Source organism: Papaver somniferum, chromosome 2 (assembly GCF_003573695.1).
Source record: "Papaver somniferum cultivar HN1 chromosome 2, ASM357369v1, whole genome shotgun sequence".
Lineage (NCBI taxonomy): Eukaryota > Viridiplantae > Streptophyta > Magnoliopsida > Ranunculales > Papaveraceae > Papaver > Papaver somniferum.
Window position 1 is genome coordinate 81,290,452 of NC_039359.1, and position 23,173 is coordinate 81,313,624.

At 44.5% G+C, this 23,173-nt stretch overlaps 2 protein-coding genes across 3 annotated transcripts; both read right to left on the reverse strand.

Annotated features, from left to right (window-relative positions):
- Positions 1-632: 632 nt before the first annotated feature.
- On the reverse strand, positions 633-1,735 carry LOC113353629 (lachrymatory-factor synthase-like). Its single transcript, XM_026597168.1, has 2 exons — positions 1,614-1,735; positions 633-1,297 (listed from the first exon to the last, which is right to left on the reverse strand). The coding sequence occupies exons 1-2, from the start codon at positions 1,698-1,700 to the stop codon at positions 785-787; spliced, it is 600 nt and encodes a 199-aa protein (XP_026452953.1). The 5' UTR covers positions 1,701-1,735; the 3' UTR covers positions 633-784.
- A 905-nt stretch (positions 1,736-2,640) lies between these two features.
- Positions 2,641-7,371, reverse strand: LOC113348181 (monoacylglycerol lipase-like). 2 transcript variants are annotated; one of them, XM_026591886.1, is made up of 8 exons: positions 6,862-7,371; positions 5,854-5,892; positions 5,671-5,741; positions 4,914-4,978; positions 4,032-4,121; positions 3,858-3,950; positions 3,074-3,499; positions 2,641-2,978 (listed from the first exon to the last, which is right to left on the reverse strand). In XM_026591886.1, the coding sequence occupies exons 1-8, from the start codon at positions 7,233-7,235 to the stop codon at positions 2,958-2,960; spliced, it is 1,179 nt and encodes a 392-aa protein (XP_026447671.1). In that variant the 5' UTR covers positions 7,236-7,371; the 3' UTR covers positions 2,641-2,957. The 2 variants fall into 2 exon arrangements, with proteins under 2 accessions (XP_026447671.1, XP_026447670.1); XM_026591885.1 differs by having other exon boundaries at positions 2,641-2,987; positions 6,862-7,368.
- Positions 7,372-23,173: the final 15,802 nt, after the last annotated feature.

Sequence of the window (23,173 nt, forward strand, 5' to 3'; positions counted from 1 at the left end):
GTACGATGGTTTTGTGAACCGGATTATTATGAAATTTTGTGACTGTTTTTGATAATAGTCGAGTTTTATAGACGACCCTCATTCCATGCATTACAAAGTTGTACCACATCATATTTTGCAAAAAAACTAGGAAGAATGCAAACCATTATTCGTTCGCAACACGTAATTTTTGTGTGTTTCATGAGAATTTAAGTGAAATGCGGAATGATTTGGCGTTAGATAGAACTGAAAATAAAAAAATAAAAAACAAAGAAAAGAAAAGTAAGGAAAAAACAGAAAGACAAGAAAAGGGGAACTAAATTTCTCCAGTGACCACTGACAAGTACGAAACCAACCGGCACGAAACCATTGCTCGTTTCTGTTTGGATTTCGTTCCCGTTTGATGGAGAACCAAGTTTGGATTTAACTATGTGTTTTCCTTGGATTCTCAAATTGAAGTCTACCTAGCATATTACTCTACTCTCTGATTTTCTTAAAGTGTGTAGTATCTCTTTTTGAAAACGTACAAGTGTTTGTTTTTGTACACGATAAGAACAAAACCTACAGTCCTATACTTACGTCTGTGGCAAACTCAAACTCTTTTCACACTGATGACGCAATTTTCCGGTGCCATTTTAGCTAGATGTTTTATGTAAGAATTAAGAAATGATTTGACACCAACCATTATACTCATGTTCAAAAGAAGATAATAGGAATGTCTATGTTATTACATTCAAATTCCTATGCTATTTCAGGACCAGGTAATGCACAAGTGAAAACTTAAGTTAAAACAACAAAAGTCGTACTACGACTTAGCCTGAAGCAGTGCTTCTTCCATTCTCTTAACCATGGTATGCAAAATAGAATCAATATAAGAAGCCAAATCCTCAGATTTCCACCCTGGGATCGGATTAACAATATATCCCCACTCAATCATCGACCCACTTTGACCATTCTCTTGGGTATCCTCAGAGCCGGAGGAAATCTTGATGGTTGCTATGTATGATTCAAACCCAACGTTCCCTTCGATCACTTCGTAACTTATGCACCGTTCAACCGGATCAATAGATAACAACTTCTCCTTCACCCAACTAATCACTGATTCTTCACCACCGTCTGTTGGAACGGCAGTGCCAGTACAGTACCGGACACAGCCTGGTTCTCCAGATACTCCTTCAACTAAGCTACATGCGTCAACTCCTGGTAACCACTTGTGTATGCTGAGGAAATCCTCAAAGAAAGGCCATACTTCTTCTGCTGTTAAGTCTTTTAGATTGGTAGTTGCCTTCCCCTTCCATTTCTGTTCTTCAGCTGTTTCCTGTGCCATGAGTGAGTGAGAGAGAGATACAGACAGATGCTTGGTAGTTTGAGTAACAGAGACTCCAGAGAAAATTAATTTATAGAGATTATATGCTTTAAGATGAGAACGAACGATAATAATGACCTTAAATGGAAGACTTCATTTCTTTTTATTAAAATACTGAACCCACTAATTTAATTAGTAGGAATAAAGGAAGACTTTAGACAGCATCTTATTGAAACATGGTCTAGCTAGCACTCCTGGACTGGACTCCCAAGTACAATGAATTCTGCCACTCGTAACGGCACTCTTTGGTTTCGTGATGCCATCATACCTGGGATGCTTTTGAGATTGTTGACCGCAAGAGACACCTCATATTACCATGATATCCAAGGCTCCATTGCATGTGCAAGGGGTACATTTAATGCGTAGCACACCGAATAAATAGAAATTTGTTTCAAGTTTCAGCCGAGGGATAGATATAAATTAGTAGAATCGAATATGTTTTTAATTATGGCTTAATTACAAAGCCACATGGTTGGTTTCACCTCGAACATATTCTAATCAATGGTTCTCCGCAAGGATGGGGTTATTATCAAGAATTAGTAACTTTTAGTACTTAGTGGGAGGACAATGCTGCGTGATTTGGACGCTTCCTAAAACGCGTCATGCAACAAAGAACAAACCCGTACATTAGAGTCAGACGACGTGATAGAGTTCTCCGCAAGGATGGGGGAGCCATAAAGTTACTAATTATCGATAGTTGACTTATGAAGTGTCATCAACTTGTCCTGTCAAGTCATAAGAGTATAAGACAGACGGATCCTCTTGTAAATTTTGAATCACGAGATATAATTTGGGTCATAATGGTATGACATGTTTTTGGTTTATGAGGCAGATTTAAGGCCATATTGAGAGGTTATGGATCATGATACAGAAATCTGAGTCGTTGAGCGAATTTCAGTTCATTGTGGAATAGCTCGAACTAACATGTAGAGTATGGCTCACATTGTACCATTCGGGATCAGGCCGAAGTTTTTGGACACGGAGTCAATTTGGATCACTATGCAATTTTATAAGATACGACTAACCAAGACAATTTCAGGTCACTTGGTAGACTTGGTAGAGTTGGAAAGGTCAAAATCCTAGTTGAATCACGATTCTTAAAACTGCCTTCTAAAATAACTTTTCTAGTTGGACCAAAATCTGGGTCATACTGCAAATACCTTCACGACTCCCTAAAACTATTAAGTAGTCAACTGAATTAGGCAGAACACCAGACAGTCTGGTATTGCTCGGACATGCTGGAATGCCTAATGTTCCCTGTCATGTGGTAATAAAAAAGAGCACCATCTACTCTATTTACCATCTATCACTTTGTCATGAATTTATAATAAAAACTTCTTGGCTGACAGCCACATAACATTTGGGTAAAATGCAGTATGAAAAATAAAAAAATTAACTGTCAATATCATGTTCTGGACGAATAGGCAGAATTTTTATATAAACAAGTTGGTAACCACCATCTGCCAAGTATAATTCCGACACTAATTTCGCGAAACCTCTTGCCATTCCTTGTAAATTATAACCAGGATTATATATATACTTCTTTATCATATGAGAGATTATATATTTGTTCGAGTGTACGCCAACAAGCTATAAATGATTTGCCCAGCATTTACCACAAATCATCTTGAACCTGCTCGCGCTGTAATAAATTAAACCCCTAAAATCACTAGTGAACTAACAATGTTTGTTTAACTGGATGATATATATTTACCAGAGACTACTTGCCTGTTCCAGATTCATGTAGTTAGCTTCGATTTTCTTCTCCATCCAGGAGATGATATCTTGACCGATTTCTTCACGTTCGGGTTCAAAGAGAAGATCATGTAAGAATCCATCATAGAGTTTTATGTCCTTGAAAGGTGACGCAGCTTCATTGTAAAGATCCTGCGAGGCAAGAGGATCTGTGACCTTATCAGCAGTTCCGTGGAGAACCAAGAATGGCACAGTCACAGACTTAATGTTCCTCATCAAGTAAGAAGAGATGCGAAGAATTTCATGACCTGTACGAACCCTAATTGGTCCAGTGTAGACCAGCGGGTCGGAATACTTCGCCACCAAAGCAGCAGGATCCCTTGATACTGGAATTCCCCTCTTATTAGCGCCTTTGAACTGATACCTCGGTGCAACAAGAGAAAATAGAGGTGCTACTGCCTGAAGAAAAAATGATGGACGACTTTCAGAACAGGCGTCAGGTATTTATGGGAAATCACTTCACCCTGAGCTCTTTCATGTACAAACTCTAAGTTCTTTGTACTTTCTTGAAAAATGAAGTCTAAGAGCAGATTGTAAAGAAAGATACTAAATGCTAATCATTTAACATAAAAAGGTGTGCTCTTGAATCATGCTCATCACCCCACCGCGAATATTGTCGCGCATTTGAAGTTTAGGAAATTGAACCAACACAAGTATTAAAACGTGTCACAGGTCATAACCTTCCACGAAAAATTACTTTTTGTTCGTATACTATGCATAATAGTATAACAAGAGAGAAAGACAGAGATATAATTACCCCAACTATTGGATGAGCTGGCTTGACTCGCAATGCTGGTGAGGTCAGTATGATTCCTTCCACCATTCCTTTGATGTGTGGATACGAAGTCGCCTGTTGAAATTTCATGGATCATGTATACCATAAACTACATTTGGTCCCGGGAACTTGAAGAAATATGCAAAGGTCCTTTACCTTTAAAACAACAGCCCCTCCAGTAGAGTGACCAAAGAGGAAGATTGGTACCGCAGGATTTTCAGATTTAATTTTCGCTAAAAACGCACCCTATAGATAGTAAGACAATGTTATAAAAACAATTAAAAGAAACTGATACCCTACTTGGTTCTGACTTCGCTAGAAGATGTCCAATGGGATCAAAATAAATACAAAAATTCTTTGTGAACCGCCTAGTTAGACTAGGCAAAAACCGCACCCTCACAAATTTTTCGATGGGCCCCACCAAAAGTGCCCCCCTGCTAACTCCACGTAGGCAGAGCCCACCCCCATGTGAGGGGGCGGTTTTTGCCTAGTCCAACTAGGCGGTTCACAAAGAATTACAGAAACAAATAATACTACAGTCTTTTCCGTTTTCTACATCAGTTGGATGCAAACTTCAGAGTCAATAATTGTCACACCTTACACTACGCTTATTATCAATTAGGCCAGGAACAAAATTTGAAGTCATGCAGTTTTTAGGAGACACATTTTTCTTTAGCAAAATGGACCACACAATGAATTTCAGTTCGCACATTTCAGAGTACAGACTTCTGGTTTGGCATGCCTAGAAAATTGTGCAGTGTCCTTCACAAGTGTGGGTAGGCACACTGAAATGTGGATGGTAATTTAGATAGTTTGGCCCTTTTTGCTACAAGAAACAGAAGTGTCCCCTAAAAACTATGGGTTATGTTATTATGGTCCTTTGGCCCAATATTCCAAGGGGTTTAATCAACATTTCTATTTCTGCTTCCAGTTAGTTTACATGTAGATCCTATATCTATATGGACTCCAACCAAAGAGACACTGTTGATTATATGGTTTAAGCAGAAGGAAGAGAATGAATGTTGATGTCAGACTTACTGTGTCAGCAACAACATGATCAAGTGAAGGAACATATCCATGTAATCCGTCACTTCCACCATGGCCTGTTGAAAATTAGGAAAACAAAGTATTAGACCAGGTCTCACAATACAGTACATCATCTAAATACGATTGGTAATGATTAATTTTTCATTTTCCTGAAGCATTAGAATTTATTAAGGTAAAAGTTGAACTATATTAAGGTAATATAGTTTCACCAAAACCTAACAAAGCATTAAGGTAAAAGTTGAACTATATTAAATTTCACCAAAACTTGAGCACTCAGCCAGGCTTCTTGAATTTCCTTTCCTTCTTTCCATCGGTTTTAAAAAAAAATATCATGACCAAGATTCACGTCGGACGGGAAAAACGAACAATAGAGATTGATGAATAAATATTCAAGATATTAGGAGAAATCCTGATCTAGGTCACTTGATATCATGCTTTGAACAGAACACAGTAAAAAGGTTATACAAATTAGACAGTCATACCTGATTACCAAACTATGAATAACAGTTTGAAAGCAAAATTTTTAAGAATTATGCAATCGAGTAAGTCATTTACTTGTTTTGCTTTCATAATCCCGTCAAGGGATGAGTTCTAAACTAGTTTGCAAGGGGTGGAAGTATGCAATTAACAAAGCTTCCCCAGATAACAAGTGTCTTTCTAGGTAGTAGTACCTTAAGATCATTGTCATGTAACTACCAAGGAAAAGAAGAAGATAAAAATTGATACAAGGAATCAAAGCAGTACTTACCAATCCAATCAATTGCATGGACCCCAAAGTTGGATGCAGTCAGTTGTGTAGCGAACTGAGCATATCTTCCACTGAAAAGAGGGAACATGTATAATCAGATAGATATCCTTCACGGAGATATGTTCCTAATGCACCAACCAAGGTAGAAAAGCTGTAAAATAAGCAAGGACACAATAGCATTACCTGTGTTCGTTAAGCCCGTGTATAATGATGACAATACCCCTGCAAGAAACATCAACGACTTTGAGACCAGCGTACAAGACACTTGACAGAAACAATCAGTTAAAGGCTCCCTCTAGGTGGGATTAGGCGGAGCCTAGACCCCAGGCGGAGTCTGTGATGAGTTAGAAAGATAAATAGACTATAGATCCTGTTGAAATAAACATTTCCAGGAAACCAAATCACCATGAAACTCATTAATTTTCATCCAAATGCAATTTGACTCCTACTATATCGCACTGAACAGGCAAAGTGAAGAAACTAATTTCACCAAGATATTGATAGGCAAGATGGGTTTCTCTCACTTGCTATGGTGATTGTGAATAAATTAAGTCCAGTTTAACTAATTCGAAACTGTGGGAAGTACCGAAATACCACTTTGAGGGCACGGCATTAACAAGGTTTGTAATAAGACAAAAGAGCAATTTTTAGGTGCATGCTTCGCAAGTAACTTTACATACCACTTAATCCAAGTACCTCATATTATAAGTGTGAGTCTGAGAGATGTTCAGAAAACGTTATCAATGAAGTGCCTAATGATTTGATCAAATGGTGCAGCACAAAAAGATATCACAATTACATCATTAACCATATCCGAAAGAATAACAAAACTTTACATCATTTTTCGCACTTACAAGTGCAGACATTCACAGAATAAGAATCCGATTCACGCAAAACCTATGCCATGCCACTTGCAGACAAAAGGAGGCGAATTTTCTAAGTAATGGTTGATAAGTAACTACAATTTAAGAACAATGGTACTTCAAAATTAGTCAATATTCCGATGCAACAACAAAACCAGACTGAAAAATGAATAGCTAAAATTAAATCTAGCATAATAAAATTCAAACAAGTGAAATCCCTAATTGGATTACTATAACTCGATCAAACCACATAATTTGCAGGAAATACTCAAATTATGCATAAATTTTAAGAGAAAAACCCTAAAAAGGAGAGTAAACCAAAACTTACTTGACATCTCCGGAAACAGGAAACCAAGAGCGAGAGAACAAAGCATTCAATCTAGAACCAAAGAACAAAGAAGTAGTAGAAACAACACCGCCATCACCAGTCTGTAATTGATCAGCTAATTCTCTTCTTCTCAAAGCATCCTGTTCATCTTCAAATTTCCTCCTCCTAATAAAAACCCATTTCTTCTTTTTCAACGGAGGATGATTTCTTCTTCGAGGCAAAAGGAGGAGAAACCATAGAAAAAATGATTGAATAAAAATGAAGAAACGGATTAAAGATGTTAACGAAAGGACAGATCGTTTAATGTTTCTGAATAGATGAATAATTCTTCCACTTGCACCTGAAGTGAACTCTTCCATCTTCACAGTTTCCATGAAGACGAAGAGGAGATGGAGGTAGCAGAGATGGAAGAAGAAGAAGAAGAAGATGAATGAGAATTTTATGGTCCTGACAGAATTTTTGCTTCGACCGCGTCGTCGTGTGTGTGTGTTTGAGACAGGGAGGACGTGAGGAGTTAGATGGATAGGTGTAACTGTGACCTTGGCTTCGTTTGTAACGTGTCGTTGCGGTTCGTTGAAGATTGCTTTTGACTTTCAATATTTGCCCTTAGTTTACGTCCATATAAAACTCTGTATTATGTAACTCTGGAATTTTTATTAGTTTTTTATTTAGTAACGGATAAGTACAATGGACCTGGCAGATTCATCCTATCCGACTTGTCCCATGAGCAGGTGCTGCGGCAGCCTGTAGGTCCTTACTTGTTTGGATCCGACTCGGAATCAGGTATCACTCGGCCGGCCCGAATCGATGATTGTTTTCTTTTCTCAATATCTGACTGGAGATTTGTTTCGGGTTGTTTTCTTTTTTCAATATCTGACTGGAGATTTGACTCAGGCCCATACGTATGCCTTGCAGATATTTGCGTATGGTATGGATTACATGACTCGTTGTATTATATCAGCATGTGCTCAAAAGTTTTTTGTGCCACTATAATCTTACTATTTGATAATTTTGAGTCAGATATGGTAAATGAAATGTAAACATAATTATGAGTCATATTCAAATGAATCACACTCGGACGGACGAGGCAGATGAGTTAGAAGAAAACAAGAATGATAATTAAAATATAAGATCTTAATTTATTATGCATTTAATGTAAGATCTTAAGAAAAAGAATGATAATTAAAATGCGTCTAAGCCTAAAATCCTCTCACTTGTCAGTAACGACGATAAATATGAGGCATTAGGGGAATCCTTGATATTCTATGAATAACATATTATATGGAGTTTCTTGATGAAATCTTTCATATTGATAAGAATTTCATTACTAGAGGTGTTTATTAATATTTTGTAACCAATATATTGATATGGAAGTTGGATTTCCTTCAATATCTTGGGTGGAGGTGACAAGTTTGGATGATCATGATTTATTTCTAAGCCAAACTACTAAATTGTGTTGCTCGGCCAAGGAATTGGATTGTACAAGTGGTTTCGCGTGTTTTACACAACCTCATGAGATGAGCTCGTACAAGTATAACTTGGAAGATAAAATTGTTATGCTTTCATTGCCATGTCCAGATTTATCAAAGTCACGGTTCTCGCCTAACTGGCTAATGATTCCCACAATACTTATGTACACTAAGAAAACATTATCTAGTTGTTTGAAACGTTTTCTAGTAATTTACACTTTCATGTATGTAGAACACATGCTAATTCTAAATACGTATTCTTTTCCTTCATAATTGGAGATGTGTAATTTTTATTTTATCTTTGTTGGCACGGTAGTGCGGCTGGAATGGTTGGCATGTTGTTGGCACGGTGGTGCGGCTGGAATGGTTGGCATGCCTTTGGCGCGGAGGTGTGGCTGGCATGGTTGGCATGCTATTGGCACGGTGGTGCGGCTGGCATGGTTGGCATGCTGTTGGCACGGTGGTGCGGCTGGCATGGTTGGCATGCTGTTGGCACGGTGGTGCGGCTGGAATGGTTGGCATGCCTTTGGCGCGGAGGTGTGGCTGGCATGGTTGGCATGCTGTTGGCACGGTGGTGCGGCTGACATGGTTGGCATGCCTTTGGCACGGAGATGTGGTTGGAATGGTTGGCATGTCGTTGGCACGGTTGTGCGACTGGCATGGTTGGCATGCCGTTGGCGCGGAGATGTGGCTGGCATGCCGTTGGCGCGGTGGTTCCGCTGGCATGCCGTTGGCATGACTTTGGCGCGGAGGTGTGGCTGGCATGGTTGGCATGCCGTTGGCACGGTGGTGCGGCTGGCATGGTTGGCATGCCTTTGGCGCGGTGATGTGGCTAAGGCCATCTAGGTGTGGAAATTAGGGTTTATCGTGTCGAAACCCTAATTTGAATATACGACATGCGCGGTTGGCACGCTTGTCCAGCATGTGTGGCTGACATGTGCGGAGATGATGCCAGTCAGTACTGAGGGTTCTGTCGTGGAACATAGCATATATGTAAAAAAAAGGTACCCCGATAAATTTATCGTTGAGGTATTGAAAGGCTCAATAAATGTGCTAGTGGAGATATTGGTACTCACGGCTCCGTTTTCTTACAGAGTGATGCCACATCAGACTAAGGTTTTACGATTTTAACCCTAAGCTAAAAACCACCATCAACATTTAGTCCCCTGCTTAGCTCGGAACATGGGCCTTGTTGCGAGGTAAGTATGAGATGGTGACATACCAAAGCAAAATCAAAACGGCAAATCATGAAAAGATGGTCAGGAAGATCCGACTAACCTTTTCTCAGGAGGTAAAGAGAATCCATGACTCTTGCTTTGGTGGATTTGCGTAAATTATGTGCTGCTGGCTAGGCCGCGGGGTGGTAGAGATGGTTGCAGGCTGAGATGCAGACTGTTGGCATCAGCTTGGAAGGGAGCCGCTAGCATAGACTTGGCGTGAAATGGAGCGTTGGCGTTGGTCGGCTTGGAATGGAGTCGTCAGCATTGGTCATCTTGGAATGGAGCCGTCAGCATTGGTCGGCTTAGAATGGAGACGTCAGCATTGGTCGTCTTGGAATGGAGCCGCTAGCATTAGTCGTCTTGAAATGAACCCGCTATTATAAACTTGGCGCGGGCGCTGGCTTGGTCTTGAGCCATTGGTACTGCTTTGGCTTTAGTCCGCGGAATGGTGGAAACTGGCTTCAGTCCACGGAATGGTGGAAACTGGCTTCAGTTCCGTGGAATGGTGGAAACTGGCTTCAGTTCCGTGGAATGATGGAAACTGGATTTAGTTTCGTAGAAGGGTGACGACTGGCTTCAGTTCCTTGGAAGGATGACGACTGGCTCCAGTTCCGTGGAAGGATGACGACTGGCTTCAGTTCCGTGGAAGGATGACGACTAGCTTCATTTCTGTGGAATGATGGAAACTTTATCTAAATTAGGGTTTGGCATGTCGAAACCCTAATTAGCGCCCCCTTATTAAAATCGTTGTAGAATTCTCGTACGAACTCGGATTTTGACGGTCCGCCCCTCCATTCCGATCAGAAAATAATTTCCTATCTCCCTTTGAAGGAATCTTTAGGTTTTGAGTTCGTTTAGAAGGTGAAAATAGTCCGATAGTAAAATTCATGAAGAATTCAAGAGGGATGTTACGGGCCTGAGGTGGTGTAGTCGATTCCAGTCATCTATTCCCGTTCATGGAGCAAGAAGGAATCTTTATTCTTTCCAAACTCTAGAAACTCCGTCCGCATGAAAAAAGTATCGACCTTCTTCTGTTTTCTGTTGCTCGTCCGGATCCGTGCTTTCGTCTGTAGTGTCTGTCCAGTGGATTCCAAAATTTACCAAACTCCATCACATTCTTGGGACGGATGGATGAAATATATGCTCAGCAACGATCATGTCAGGGGTAACCTTGGATATTGTGGTTGCGTTTTCGGTCGAAATCTTCCGGAGCCTCTGGATGAAATAGATGGGTTGGGAGAAATTCTGTTGCCGATGTGCTGCTATCAAGTTTTCAAGGACTTTGTTCCAAGAGACATCCTTCGAACCATCGTCTGAATCTTGGACTATCGTATGGAATGGGATGAGGTGAGCAGTCCCCAGTTATATTTCTGTTAGATCTGATATCATGGCCGAACATGTGAATGTATCTCTGTGGCGTGCTTTTGTGGTCTTCGATGCACATATACGGCTTCATGTTGAGAAATTCCTACGGCTCGTAAAACTTCGACAGTGATGATGTTAAAATCATAAATAACCTGGTTGAGGGAAGTGAAAGCGTCCCATGCTGGTAGTCCTCATGTGTAGCCTACTTTCATTGTATCGCCTTGAATCTATGTCCAGGGGATTTGATACGAGCTTATTGTACTCTTATGGATGTCACACTGGGATGCTCAGAATATCACAATGGACGAAATATTTTGGATAACGAAGAGGTAGAAATGAGAGAGTTATGTTGTTTATCGTGGCTCCCTCTGTTTCTTCAAGAAATTGTTTCAGCCGCATCTCTGGAGTTATCTCATGAATCTTTGATGGTCGTCGGGATAGACTGTGATGAGCAGTCCCCAGTCGCACTTTTCTTTAGTTTATGAATTTGTTTTCTCTGAGCAGGCTTGGGATCCACCGCGGAAAAGTGTTGCAGGCGTCTTCTAGACAGAGAGGTGATGATATTCTTACGCTACACCCTTGAAGAGTAGATGACCTTGTCGTGGATATGACCTTTTAGTTGATCGTGTCTTCTAAGCTTTGACAGTGAAGGGATTCTGTGTAGATCCTCAGTCCCCAAGTGCGGTTTACGGGTTTCCATCTTTGTAGTGATCGTTGCTATGGTGAAGCCGTGGATGGTATCAACAAACGAGCGGCAACAGTTCCTAGAAGCAGATGTGATCAGAAGAGAATACATTGTCGTCGGAACAAAGTAGGTTGGATGGAATTTTATGGGCGTCCATGGAAGTAAAGGGATTAGCTGGATGCGTCAGCGAGCAAACTGTCCATGACCACGAGCTTAGCGGGATGGATCAAAAGGTGGCCACGACTACGAAAATTGGCTGGCTGCAATCATGATCCTTGACATGGGGAGTGTGGTGAAACGACCCTTGGAAAGTAGGAGTGGCGGCTACGGCACGATCCTCGGAAAGAAAGAGTGGCGGCTTCGACACGATCCTTGAAAGGAGGAGTAGCGGATACGACATGATCCTTGGAAAGAAGGAGTGGCGGCTACTACATGATCCTCGGCAAGGAAGAGCGGGGGCTTCGACATGATCCTTGAAAGGAGGAGTGGAGGCTACGATACGATCCTTGGAAAGAAGGGGTGGCGGCTACTACATGATCCTCGGCAGGAGGAAGCGACGACCACGGGCATGAAGATTGGCATGAAGGAGGCGTTGAAGCGGCTTAGGCTCTTGGAGACGACGTGGAAACTTATGGAGAAAAACGCTGAAGCTCCGACTTCGGATCATGGAACATCTTATGGAGCGAACGTTGAAGCGGAGCGGCTGCTGGAGAGAACGGTGAAGCGGGGCGACTTATGGAGAGAGCGTTGAAGCGGCTCCTGGAAAAAACTCCAGTGAGGGAGCTATTAACCCTTGACTTCGAAAAACGACTTGATACGATATGGCATATGGGAAGACGGCACGAATAGTGCTGGTCGTCAAGTCGTGTTTTTCTCTCATGGGAAAGAATACGCTTCTTCTGTTTGATTTTCCCTTGCAACTCTCAGAGCCTCGAGGGTTACAATGTTGAAGTCGGAGGCCGCGTCAATCAGCGTGCTGTGAAACTCTACATCCTTCAAGCAAACACTGGTTAGGAGTCCCCAGTTCCATCCACCAATCGTGCTTCCCAGGAGAGGTTGGGGTTTGGGAACGTCTTCCCTGAATGGAAACAGCTGCCTTTTGATGCAGTGCGTTTGAGGGCTAAAAATATGTCTTGACGCTGTGTCTTGGAGAAATATAGAATCTCACATAAATGTTTCATCATAGACTGTACGATTTTGTGGATGAAGTCCCCAAAAATCATGCATCTCCTGGCGGGAAGAGGGTCTCTGTGAACTCAGGAGGGTTGTTAATGTTCTTTGCCTCGGTTTTGGAGAGGCTGTTCCTGATCTTCAAGTGTGATGAAATTGGATTGTTGATTCTACTCTATCGGGCATTCAAGAGCAAAGTGAGCCTCTTCATCTATAAACGTGCGTCCTGATGAAGTGCCTGCGGCATCTGTTAAAAGTATTCCTTGTCATCTCCATCTGGGGTTGACGTGACTCTTGTGGTGGCCGCTCCGTTAGTGTCTTGAGGAAAATAGGTATCTCTTTCTAAGTTGTAGCCATGTCTGTCTGAGCCTTACGATATCCTTTTGTCTTACCATCAAATCAATAGTGGTAAGAGGAGGTCGGCATCTTATGGCTCCCCCAGTCTCTCGTCCTGACGGTGGAGTAGCAGCGGCTCTGGTGACGGTGGTGTAACACCTGAAGGAACGATTTCCGCGCCGCTGGTGTTGGTAGGTGGCGTATTAATTCCCTGGAAGGAGTGTTAGTACCGGGGATGGTTTCGGCGCTGGTGTTCTCAGGGCATGTTGCTGATCCGGACCTGGGTTCTACCATCTTGAGATCGGAATTGAAAGATGAAATCGGGAATTGGAAATTGATATTGTAACCGAGAGATTAATATCCCACTGTGGTCGCTAATTGTTTGAGGGTGAAAACGATTTCTGCTGATTTTGGTAATTTCGTGTATGGGTGAGAAACGAGTCTAAACCCTAAACAATGTACTGCACGGGAGTACTTTAGATTCGAGAGATCAATCTGTACTAATCCGGCCTAAACCAAGAAATGGTCATTCCAGACTTGCTTCGGTCACAAAGTGAAGAAGAAGGGTTGGTCTTGGGGAGGGAAGAGAAGAGAGTGTTGAGACCAGAATAGTTTATTCTGGAAGAGTGGTTGTTTTACGACTTGTATCAGAAAGTGAAACGCTAGCAATGTATCAAGCTAACAGGTGATTTCTGAGTGTTGTATTCTCCTGACCAAAACTTGTCCTTTAATGGAAATAGGTGAGACCTATTTATACAAGTCACAACAAAACATACCCTGGCCTCGTAAGAAGTGGAAACGGTTGAGTAATGAAAGAGAATGGTAACGGGTAACGCCTGGAATTGATGTTTCCATAATGAAGGATACGTTTCACCATTATTTCCTGTCATTACTAACCGCCTTACTCTTATGACACTTTCTTGTAACGGGCGTATTGCACGCCGCACGCTGTAAACCGCTAGACCAATACCCTGATGAGCATCCCCCAGTTTGTGACATATCTTGATGTCTCGAGTATTTTCGTGGAAAACGTGTAGCATGTTGCTATTGTTTGGAAAGTTAAAATTGAGAGGCTTTCCGGTTAGGTGGCGACCTTCGACGGACGAGATTTTGCATCTTGAGAGGAAGGGTAGCCGTTGATTGTGGATACCTTCCGTTGGTAGCCTGTGGCGTGGCCACGGTGCTTGCATGGCTTGCGCATGCTCTTGGCATGGCCAATTAGGGTACCGTGACCAAAGAGTTGCAACGTAGCCAAGAGGTTTCCACAAGTCGTGTGGTTTGGTGGCAAGCTGGCTGAGATTTGTGTCTCGGGAGGAGAGGTAGCCGTTAATTTTTGCAACCCTCCGTTTGACATCCAGCGGCATGGAGGCATGGACAGCATGGCTCGTGCATGCTCTTGGCGCGGCCAAATTAGGGTTTGGCACAAACCGCGGAATTTTGGCATCGCAGCCAAGAGGTTTCCACAAATCGTTTGGTTTGGTGGCAAGCTTGTACGGCTGAGATTTTCATCTCAGAAGGAGGGGTAGCCGTTGATTTTTGCAACCCTCCGTTTGGCAGCCAGCGACATGGAGGCATGGCCAGCACGGCTCGTGCATGCTCTTGGCGCGGCCCAAATTAGGGTTTGGCACAAACCGTGGAATTTTGGCATCCCAGCCAAGAGGTTGCCACAAATAGTTTGGTTTGGTGGCAAGCTTGTATGACTGAGATTTTCATCTCAGAAGGAGGGGTAGTCGTTGATTGTTGCAACCCTCCGTTTGGCGGCCAGCAGCATGGAGGCATGGCCGGCATGGCCGGCATGGCTTTGGCATGTTTTCGGCGCGGCCAAATTAGGGTTTTGGCATAAACCGTGAAATTTGGCATTGGGCCAGAAGTTGCCACGCGTTTGGGGGAGAACTTGTACGGATGAGATTTGCATCTCAGGAAGAGGGGTAGCCGTTGATTGTTGCAACCCTCCGTTTGGCAGCCAGCGGCATGGAGGCATGGCCGGCATGGCTTTGGCATGTCGTTGGCACGGCGGTGCGACTGACATGGTTGGGCCTTGGGCGCGTGAGGTATGGCTGGCATGCCGTTGGCACGGTGGTGCGGCTGGCATAGTTGGCATGCCTTTGGCACAGAGGTGTGGCTGGCATGCCGTTGGCACGGTGGTGCGGCTGGCATGGTTGGCAAGACTTTGGCGCGGAGGTGTGGCTTGCATGGTTGGCATGCTGTTGGCACGGTGGTGCGGCTGGAATGGTTGGCATGCCTTTGGCGCGTAGGTGTGGCTGGCATGGTTGGCATGATGTTGGCACGGTGGTGCGGCTGGCATGGTTGGCATGGTTGGCACGGTGGTGAGGCTGGCATGGTTGGCATGCCTTTGGCGCGGAGGTGTGGCTGCCATGTTTTGCATGTTGTTGGAACGATGGTACGGCTGGCATGGTTGGCATGCCTTTGGCGCGGAGATCTGGCTGGCATGCCGTTGGCATGGTGGTGCGACTGGCATGGTTTGAATGCCTTTGGCGTGGAGATGTGGCTGGCATGGTTGGCATGTCGTTGGCATGGTGGTTCCCCTGGCATGGTTAGCATGCCTTTGGCGCGGAGGTGTAGCTGGCATGGTTGGCATGCCGTTGGCACGGTGGTGCAGATGGCATGGTTGGCATGCCTTTGGCGCAGTGACGTGGTTAAGGCCATTTAGGTGTGGAAATTAGGGTTTAGCATGTCGAAACCCTAATTCGAATATACGACATGCGCGGTTGGCATGCTTGTCAAGCATGCATGGATGGCATGTGCGGAGATGATGCCAGTCAGTACTGAGGGTTCTATCGTGGAACATAGTATATATGTAAAAAAAAAGTTATCCTGGTGTTGATGGTGGTTTTTAGCTTAGGGTCAAAATTGTAAAAATATACATCTGACATGACGTCACTATGACCATTAACACATTCATTGAATAAATCAGCATGCCTACGTAAGAATTAATAGGGTACCCTCTTTTTTTTTACATGGGTCATGTTCCACGGCAGAACCCTTAACACTGACTGACATCATCTATGCCAAACCCTAATTCTCATGCTATCGCGCCAAGGCATGCCAACCATGCCAGCCGCACCACTGTGCCAATGGCAGACCATGCCAGCCACGTCACCGCCCCAAGGCATGCCAACCATGCCAGCCACATCAATGTGCCAATGGAATACCATGCCAGCCACATCTCCGCGCCAAAGCATGCCAACCATGCCAGCCGCACCACTGCGCCAATGTAATTCCATGCAAGCCGCACCTCCGCGCCAAGGCATGCCAACCATGCCAGCCGCACCACTGCGCCAATGGCATTCCATGCCATCCGCACCTCCGCGCCAATGGCATTCCATGCCATCCGCACCTCCGCGCCAAGGCATGCCAACCGCACCACTGCGCCAATGGAACGCCATGCCAGCCGCACCTCCGCGCCAAGGCATGCCAACCATGCCAGCCGCACCACTGCGCCAATTGCATGCCATGCCATCTGCACCTCCGCGCCAAGGCATGCCAACCATGCCAGCCGCACCACATGTGCCAACGGCATGCCAACCACCTTGATGCGCCATACCATGCCGGCCTTCCCTATGCGGCTACCAAAACGAAGGTGTGCGATGATCAACGGCTACCCTTCCATATTAGATGAAAATCTTAGCCGTCCAAGGTTGCCAAAAAACACATGGTAACCTTTGGCCCAAACTCTATTTTTGGTTACGCCAAACCACGCCAAGGCATGCCACACATGTGCCAATGGCATGCCAACCACCTTGCCGCGCCATACCATGCCGGCCTTCCCTATGCGGATACCAAAACGAAGGCGTGCAATGATCAACGACCACCCTTCCTTCTTAGATGCAAATATTATCCGTCCAAGGTCGCCAAACAGCGCATGGTAACCTTTGGCCCAAACCCTAGTTTTGGCCGCGCCAAGGCATGCCATGCCACATGTGCCAATGGCATGCCAACCACCTTGCCGCTCCATACCATGTCGGCCTTCCCTATGCGTCTACCAAAACGAAGGCGTGCGATGATCAACGGCCACCCTTCTATCTTAGATGCAAATCTTAGCCATCCAAGGTCGCCAAACAACGCATGGTAACCTTTGGCCCAAACCCTAGTTTTGGCCACGCCAAACCGCGTCAAGTCATGCCATGTCACATGTGTCAATGGCATGCCAACCACCTTGCCGCGCCATACCATGCCTTCCTTCCCTATGCGGCTACCAAAACGAAGGCGTGCGATGATCAACGTCCACCCTTCCATCTTAGATGAAAATCTCATCCGTCCAAGGTCACCAACCAACGCATGGTAACCTTTGGCCCAACGCCAAAACCCTATTTTGGACGCGCCTAAACCACGCCAAGGCATGCCGACCATGCCACATGTGCCAATGGCATACTACGCCTAAGCCATTCCATGCCGGCCTTCCCTTCGCGGCTACCAAAACGAAGGCGTGCGATGATCAACGGACATCCTTCCGTCTTAGATGCAAATCTTAGCCGTCCAAGGTCGCCAACCAACACATGGTAACCTTTGGCCTAACGCCAAAACCCTAGTTTGGTCGCGCCTAAACCACGCCAAGGCATGCCGACCATGCCACATGTGCCAATGTCATGCCGCGACATCCACCTTGCCGCGCCTAATCCATGCCATGTCGGCCCTCCCTTCACGGCTGCCAAAACAAAGGCGTGCGACAATCAACGGCCACCCTTCCATCTTAGATGCAAATCTCAGCCGTTCAAGGTCACCAACCAACACATGGTAACCTTTGGCCCAACGCCAAAACCCTATCTTTGGTCACGCCCAAACCGCGCCAAAGCATGCCGGCCATGCCACAGGTGCCAATGGCACGCCAGCCACCTTGCTGCGCCATACCATGCCGGACTTCCCTATGCAGTTGCCAAAACAAAGGCTTGTGACGATCAACGACTATCCTTCCATCTAAGATGCAAATCTTAGCCATCCAAGGTCGCCAACCGATGCATAGTAACCTTTGGCCCAACACCAAAAACTTTATTTTGGCCACGCCCAAACAAAGCCAAAACCCTAACTTTTGGCCGCGCCTAAACTAGGCCATATTAAAGACGTACCGGACATGCTTTCATGTCATTGGTTACCAAACGAAGGGTTGCAATAATCAACGGCTACCCTTCCTCTCAAGATGCAAAATCTCGACCGTCGAAGGTTACCACCGAGCCGAAAGTCTCCCAAGCTCAACTTGCCGAACAACAACATGCTACATGTTTTCCACGAAAATACTCGAGACATCAACACATGTCACAAACTGGGGGATGCTCATTGGGTATTGGTTTGGCATTTTACAGCGTGCGGCATACACTACGCCCGTTATAAGACAGTGTCATAAGGATGGGGCGGTTAGTAAATACAGGGAGTAATGGTGAAACGCTTTCTTTTATGGAACATCAATTCCAGGCATTACCGGTTACCACCTCCTCCCATTTACTCATCCGTTTTCCATTTCTTACGAGACCAGAGTACGTTTCACTTCGACTTGTATAAATAGGTCTTACCTATTTCCACTGAACAACAAGTTCAGGTCAGGAAGATACAACACTCAAAAGATATTTGCTAGCTTTCCATCTGTTTGCTTCCCACTTTCTATAATACAAGTAGTGAAACAACTACTCTTCCAGAATCAACTATTCTGGTCTCAACACTCTCTTCACTTCCCTCCCCAAAACCAACCCTTCTCCTTCACTTTGTGACCGAAGAAAGTCTGGAACGGCCATTTCTTGGTTTAGACCGGGTTTGTAAAGATTGATCTCTCGAATATAAAGTACTCCCTTGCAGTACATTGTTTAGGGTTTAAACTCGTTTCTCACCCACACACCCGAAATTACCAAAATAGGCAGAAACCGTTTTCAATCTCAAACAATTGGCGACCACAGTGGGAGGTTGATCTTTCGGTCACGATGTCAATTTTCAACCCTCGGTCTCATACCTCGACCCAGACGTCAGGACAGTAAAATCAAACGATCCATTCAGGAATCGACGACTCAGCTATTAGGCGGCTCGATTACCAGTCGTGACATGGAAAGGGACGACTGGGAATTCCGAGGGGTTAGAAGCAAACGATATGCCCAGGGATCGGCAACACGACAAGGAATGACTGGGGACTTTCCACAGTCACGGTGATGTTTCCCACAAAACTCGGTCTTATATCCGGGAGATTTCTTTTTCATCAGAAGATCCAAAAACCGAGTAAGTCTTGCCTAGAAAAAATACGTGGTTTACTACTTCAGATTTTCATGGGAATGATGAAACCAATAGCCATGTTATGTTTCATCTCATGCTCTCTGTCGACAAGCAATGCTCACGATTCAGTGGATTTCTTGGGATGTTTGCACCATTCGCAATCGCAACCAAAAAGCATCGTTATTCTAAAAACATTTCGTTCCAAATAATAATCCAAAACCCTCAAGGTAACATTTGTCTGTCAAACTAAAAATCTAGGAAATCAAAACCGTAAACTAGGCGTTTCATTTGCCTTTCAAAAAAAAAACCTAAAATAAGAAGTTCAGAAGACAGAAATGCGTTTAAGGAAAAAATTTCAACAATGGCTTGCTCTTCTTGGAAAAAGCCTCTTTCGTGCTTTTGAGAGCCGTCATCTTCAACTTCAGCTTCCTGGACAACTTTTCGACTTCCGCTTCCTGCTTCTTCACCATATCCGCAGAAGGACCTTCGATTGTTTCGGCCAGCAACTTTTCAACCTCAGAGAAACCTTCAACGAACCAATGAACATTGAACTCGAAGTTTACACACGTGTCATGATGGAACCTCAAGCTCGAGACTACATCCTCAGAAACAGTATTACCAGTCACATTTCACATGTCATCAATCAAAGACAAAGCTTCCTCCACACGCTTAACCAACGCAAATCGACTAGTAATTTTCTTGGTCGCGACGATATGTCCGTAGCTTTCCCATATCCTAGTGTATAGCGCCGCGTGTTTGGATGGCACGCTAAATCCCCCGATCAACACATGATCCGGATGAGCAACCAGATATGGAGGGTTGAAAGTGACGCCCGTGACTGCATCAGCAACCGGCAAGGGATTCCTAATGACAATTGCACCTGCGGCCACTGGAGTACTCTCCATTGTCTGAGTCACAACGACGTTTTTATCTCGATCAACATCCATTTCAAAGTCGCCCGGTGCGGCTGTCACAATTGGAGACAAAGTTGTATCTCCACCAGTCTCAGTCTCAGGGCCATCTTCAGAAACGGATTCCCCTATGATATCACGGATTAGATATTTTTCAAAGATAAAGGAAGAGAGGAAAGAAGAAAAACATGCGGGAGACTCACTGATTCGCTTTCAGACCGACTAGAGGAAGATTCATCACTGCTGTCGGAAGAACTACTCTTGCCATCACTGGACTCTGAACTTTCATCCTTCTCGGGTTCTCTATCACCATGGATAGTCTCATCACCGCCACCCTCCGTATCGAGAAACAATGTTTTCTGACTACTTGCAAGTTTGGTAAAGGTGTTCACGCTGCTGGGACCTTGGGCAAGATACAAAGATGGATACTCAGAAAAGAAACAAGGATATACGCGATCCAACAAAAATCAAGAGGAAAAGCATACGTACTCGCATATTAGACGAACTGAAAGTCAGTACGGCTGTCGAATCTGACTGGGAACCGTCTGCACGGCTTTTAGACCTTCGCTCCTTCACTTGGGGACTATCTGCATTCGGGCTAACGGATTTTTGCTTGGTCTAAGAAGGATCCCTCAGCAGTGGGTGCTCCTCTAAAACCGCAGGAGAAGGCTTACCGCGACGGTTTTCTACCACACCATTCACGAATCCATGGATAGCGAGAAACTCATCCTGCCAAAATATGTTATATTTGGAGGTTATTGATGGATTTCGTTCCGCGAGAGGAAAAGAGAGACTTTTACCCGACACAAGAACACTAGCATCGAGAACAGTTGGAAACGAGTCTTCTGGAACAACCGGCTGACGAACGAGTGGGAACCCTTGTTCAAAACCCATATGCCGAGCCGCCCTATCGATGTTGTAAGAAACCGCTTTACAAGATCCTCAAAAGAAAGACGGCACATGACCGGGCATGCAGCTTAGCATGAACACCATATCTCCAATACTCATATCATCTTTATCAGAAGACAAAGACATGCTCGGAGCAGGAGCAAAGGTATTGATCTGAGTTATGGACGCATGCACCGGAGCCCACGGACGAAAATTGACCGTATGCGAGTTATCAAGGAATCCTACCAGGTTCGAACCAATCTTTGGGCGCCTATTTTACTAGCGCAGTATCCTAGAACCACCCCAAGACTCGGGAAGTACGACCAACGGTTTTGGAGCATACCTTTCGAAGTGCTCCCGCATCCACGCTTGGAGAAAGGCGGCATGAATATACGAATCCACTTTCATGTAGCCATTTGAAGCGCACATGTCCGCGACCAGATGATCAAAGTGTGTGTACAGAGAACCAAGAAACAAGCCGCCAATAGGGAGAACGACATCTTTTGCCAATTTTATGGCAAACTTGATAAGTTCATGTCTTATTTCCTTCTTACCAGAGCCGTCATCGAAAATATATCTGGATAACCAAAGAGCCAAGAATGCTGCGACATGAAGTGTACTATTTTTCTGATTTGGCTCCAACTCATCAGGAAACCATTGAGACACCCACCAGCCATAGAAGCACCTCGTCTCGTTTTCTTTCCAAACGAATCCTTTTGATTTCGCAACCAGAGCGGCGCGCATTTCTTCTTCCTCTGCAGACAACTTGACATCGAGGTTTCCTATTACGGGAAGGTTCAGCAAGACGGCCACGCTCTCTAAAGAGATAGTCATTTCACCTCGCCTGCATATGGCTGTGTGAGTGTCCGGACACCATCTGGAAATAAAAGCAACCAAGCCTGGAATATCTTTCCTAATTTGAAGCACTGCGGAAGCCGCGATAGCATCAATAATCTACGCCTTGTTCAAACCGGCTTTTAAACATTCCTGGCTCATCATGAATCACATCCATTTCTCAAAGGGACGTAACGGACTCACACAGATTTTAAAGTCAATGGGAGAAGCAGAATACTCTTTCCTCTGAAGACAAAACCTTATTACACCTCCAGGACGGACTGACCGAGCCTCTCATTCACTTTCCGGACCAGTCAGAAGAATCGACACATACTTGGGATGATTTTTCCTAATTGTGGCGGATGTTGTAAAGAACTCATCGTCTATGTTTGTCTTGGAATTGCCAACATCTTTCGGTACAGCAGAACTTTTCTCAAATGACATCCTAACGAAATTCTCTCACGCTACTTTCACCTTCGAAATAACTACAATAGAATAATACGAAGAGAAATCATTACGGAAAGTGCATGGAAATTATTTTATCAGACACAGGAGATCCATCCTGGACGCAAACCAATTTGTTGCAAAGTCATAATGCGCATGAGCAAATAAATGGGGACAGACAGACCCTGCATCACCACCTCATGCCAAGGCCGTACTCTGCAGCAGGAAATTTGCACCCGGATGAGGAGGCGTGCCCCACCATGGGAACAATGCACACGTCCACACCAGGAAAAGGGAGGAAACCCTAGGATCTAGGTTTTCACGGGAAGGGAATGACAGTTACTAGCTCATGCATGCCTACTTTGCACAGTAATTGAGGCGGCCAACATTATTACGATATTCATGCCTAAATGTTACTACAAATTCACGCAAAGCATATTTACGTCTAGGATTCATACCAACACAAAAGAACAATATTTTTACACGTTCATGAAAAGGTACGCCTGCAGCTAGGGTTTGCACTAACACAAGAAAACAAGAAAAACAAGTTAAAGAGGAAGTGCTGGAAGACATACCTGGGATTCGCTCGTCCGCTTTACTGTTACCACAAGGCCAGAATAAAAAAAAATATAAAGGTGTGAAATAAAAGGAGAGGCGGGCCCCCTTTTATAGGCGTGGTACTTGGGAGTTTGAATAAGGAAAGGACTTCATATTTGAGTCAAATAAGGAAAAGAGGCAACCGGGCCCGCGAAGACAAATCGCCATGCCAAGCCGTCCGCG

Excerpts from the sequence above, each read along its gene's own strand:
- LOC113353629 (XM_026597168.1), bottom strand. The coding sequence starts at position 1,700 with ATGTACCCCTTGCACATGCAATGGAGCCTTGGATATCATGGTAATATG. Across the intron at positions 1,298-1,613 it reads CAATCTCAAAAGCATCCCAG|GAAACAGCTGAAGAACAGAA; the intron begins GTATGATGGCAT and ends CTCATGGCACAG.
- LOC113348181 (XM_026591885.1), bottom strand. The coding sequence starts at position 7,235 with ATGGAAACTGTGAAGATGGAAGAGTTCACTTCAGGTGCAAGTGGAAGA. Across the intron at positions 4,122-4,913 it reads ATCATGTTGTTGCTGACACA|GGTGCGTTTTTAGCGAAAAT; the intron begins GTAAGTCTGACA and ends TACTATCTATAG. Across the intron at positions 2,988-3,073 it reads ACTACATGAATCTGGAACAG|CGCGAGCAGGTTCAAGATGA; the intron begins GCAAGTAGTCTC and ends AATTTATTACAG.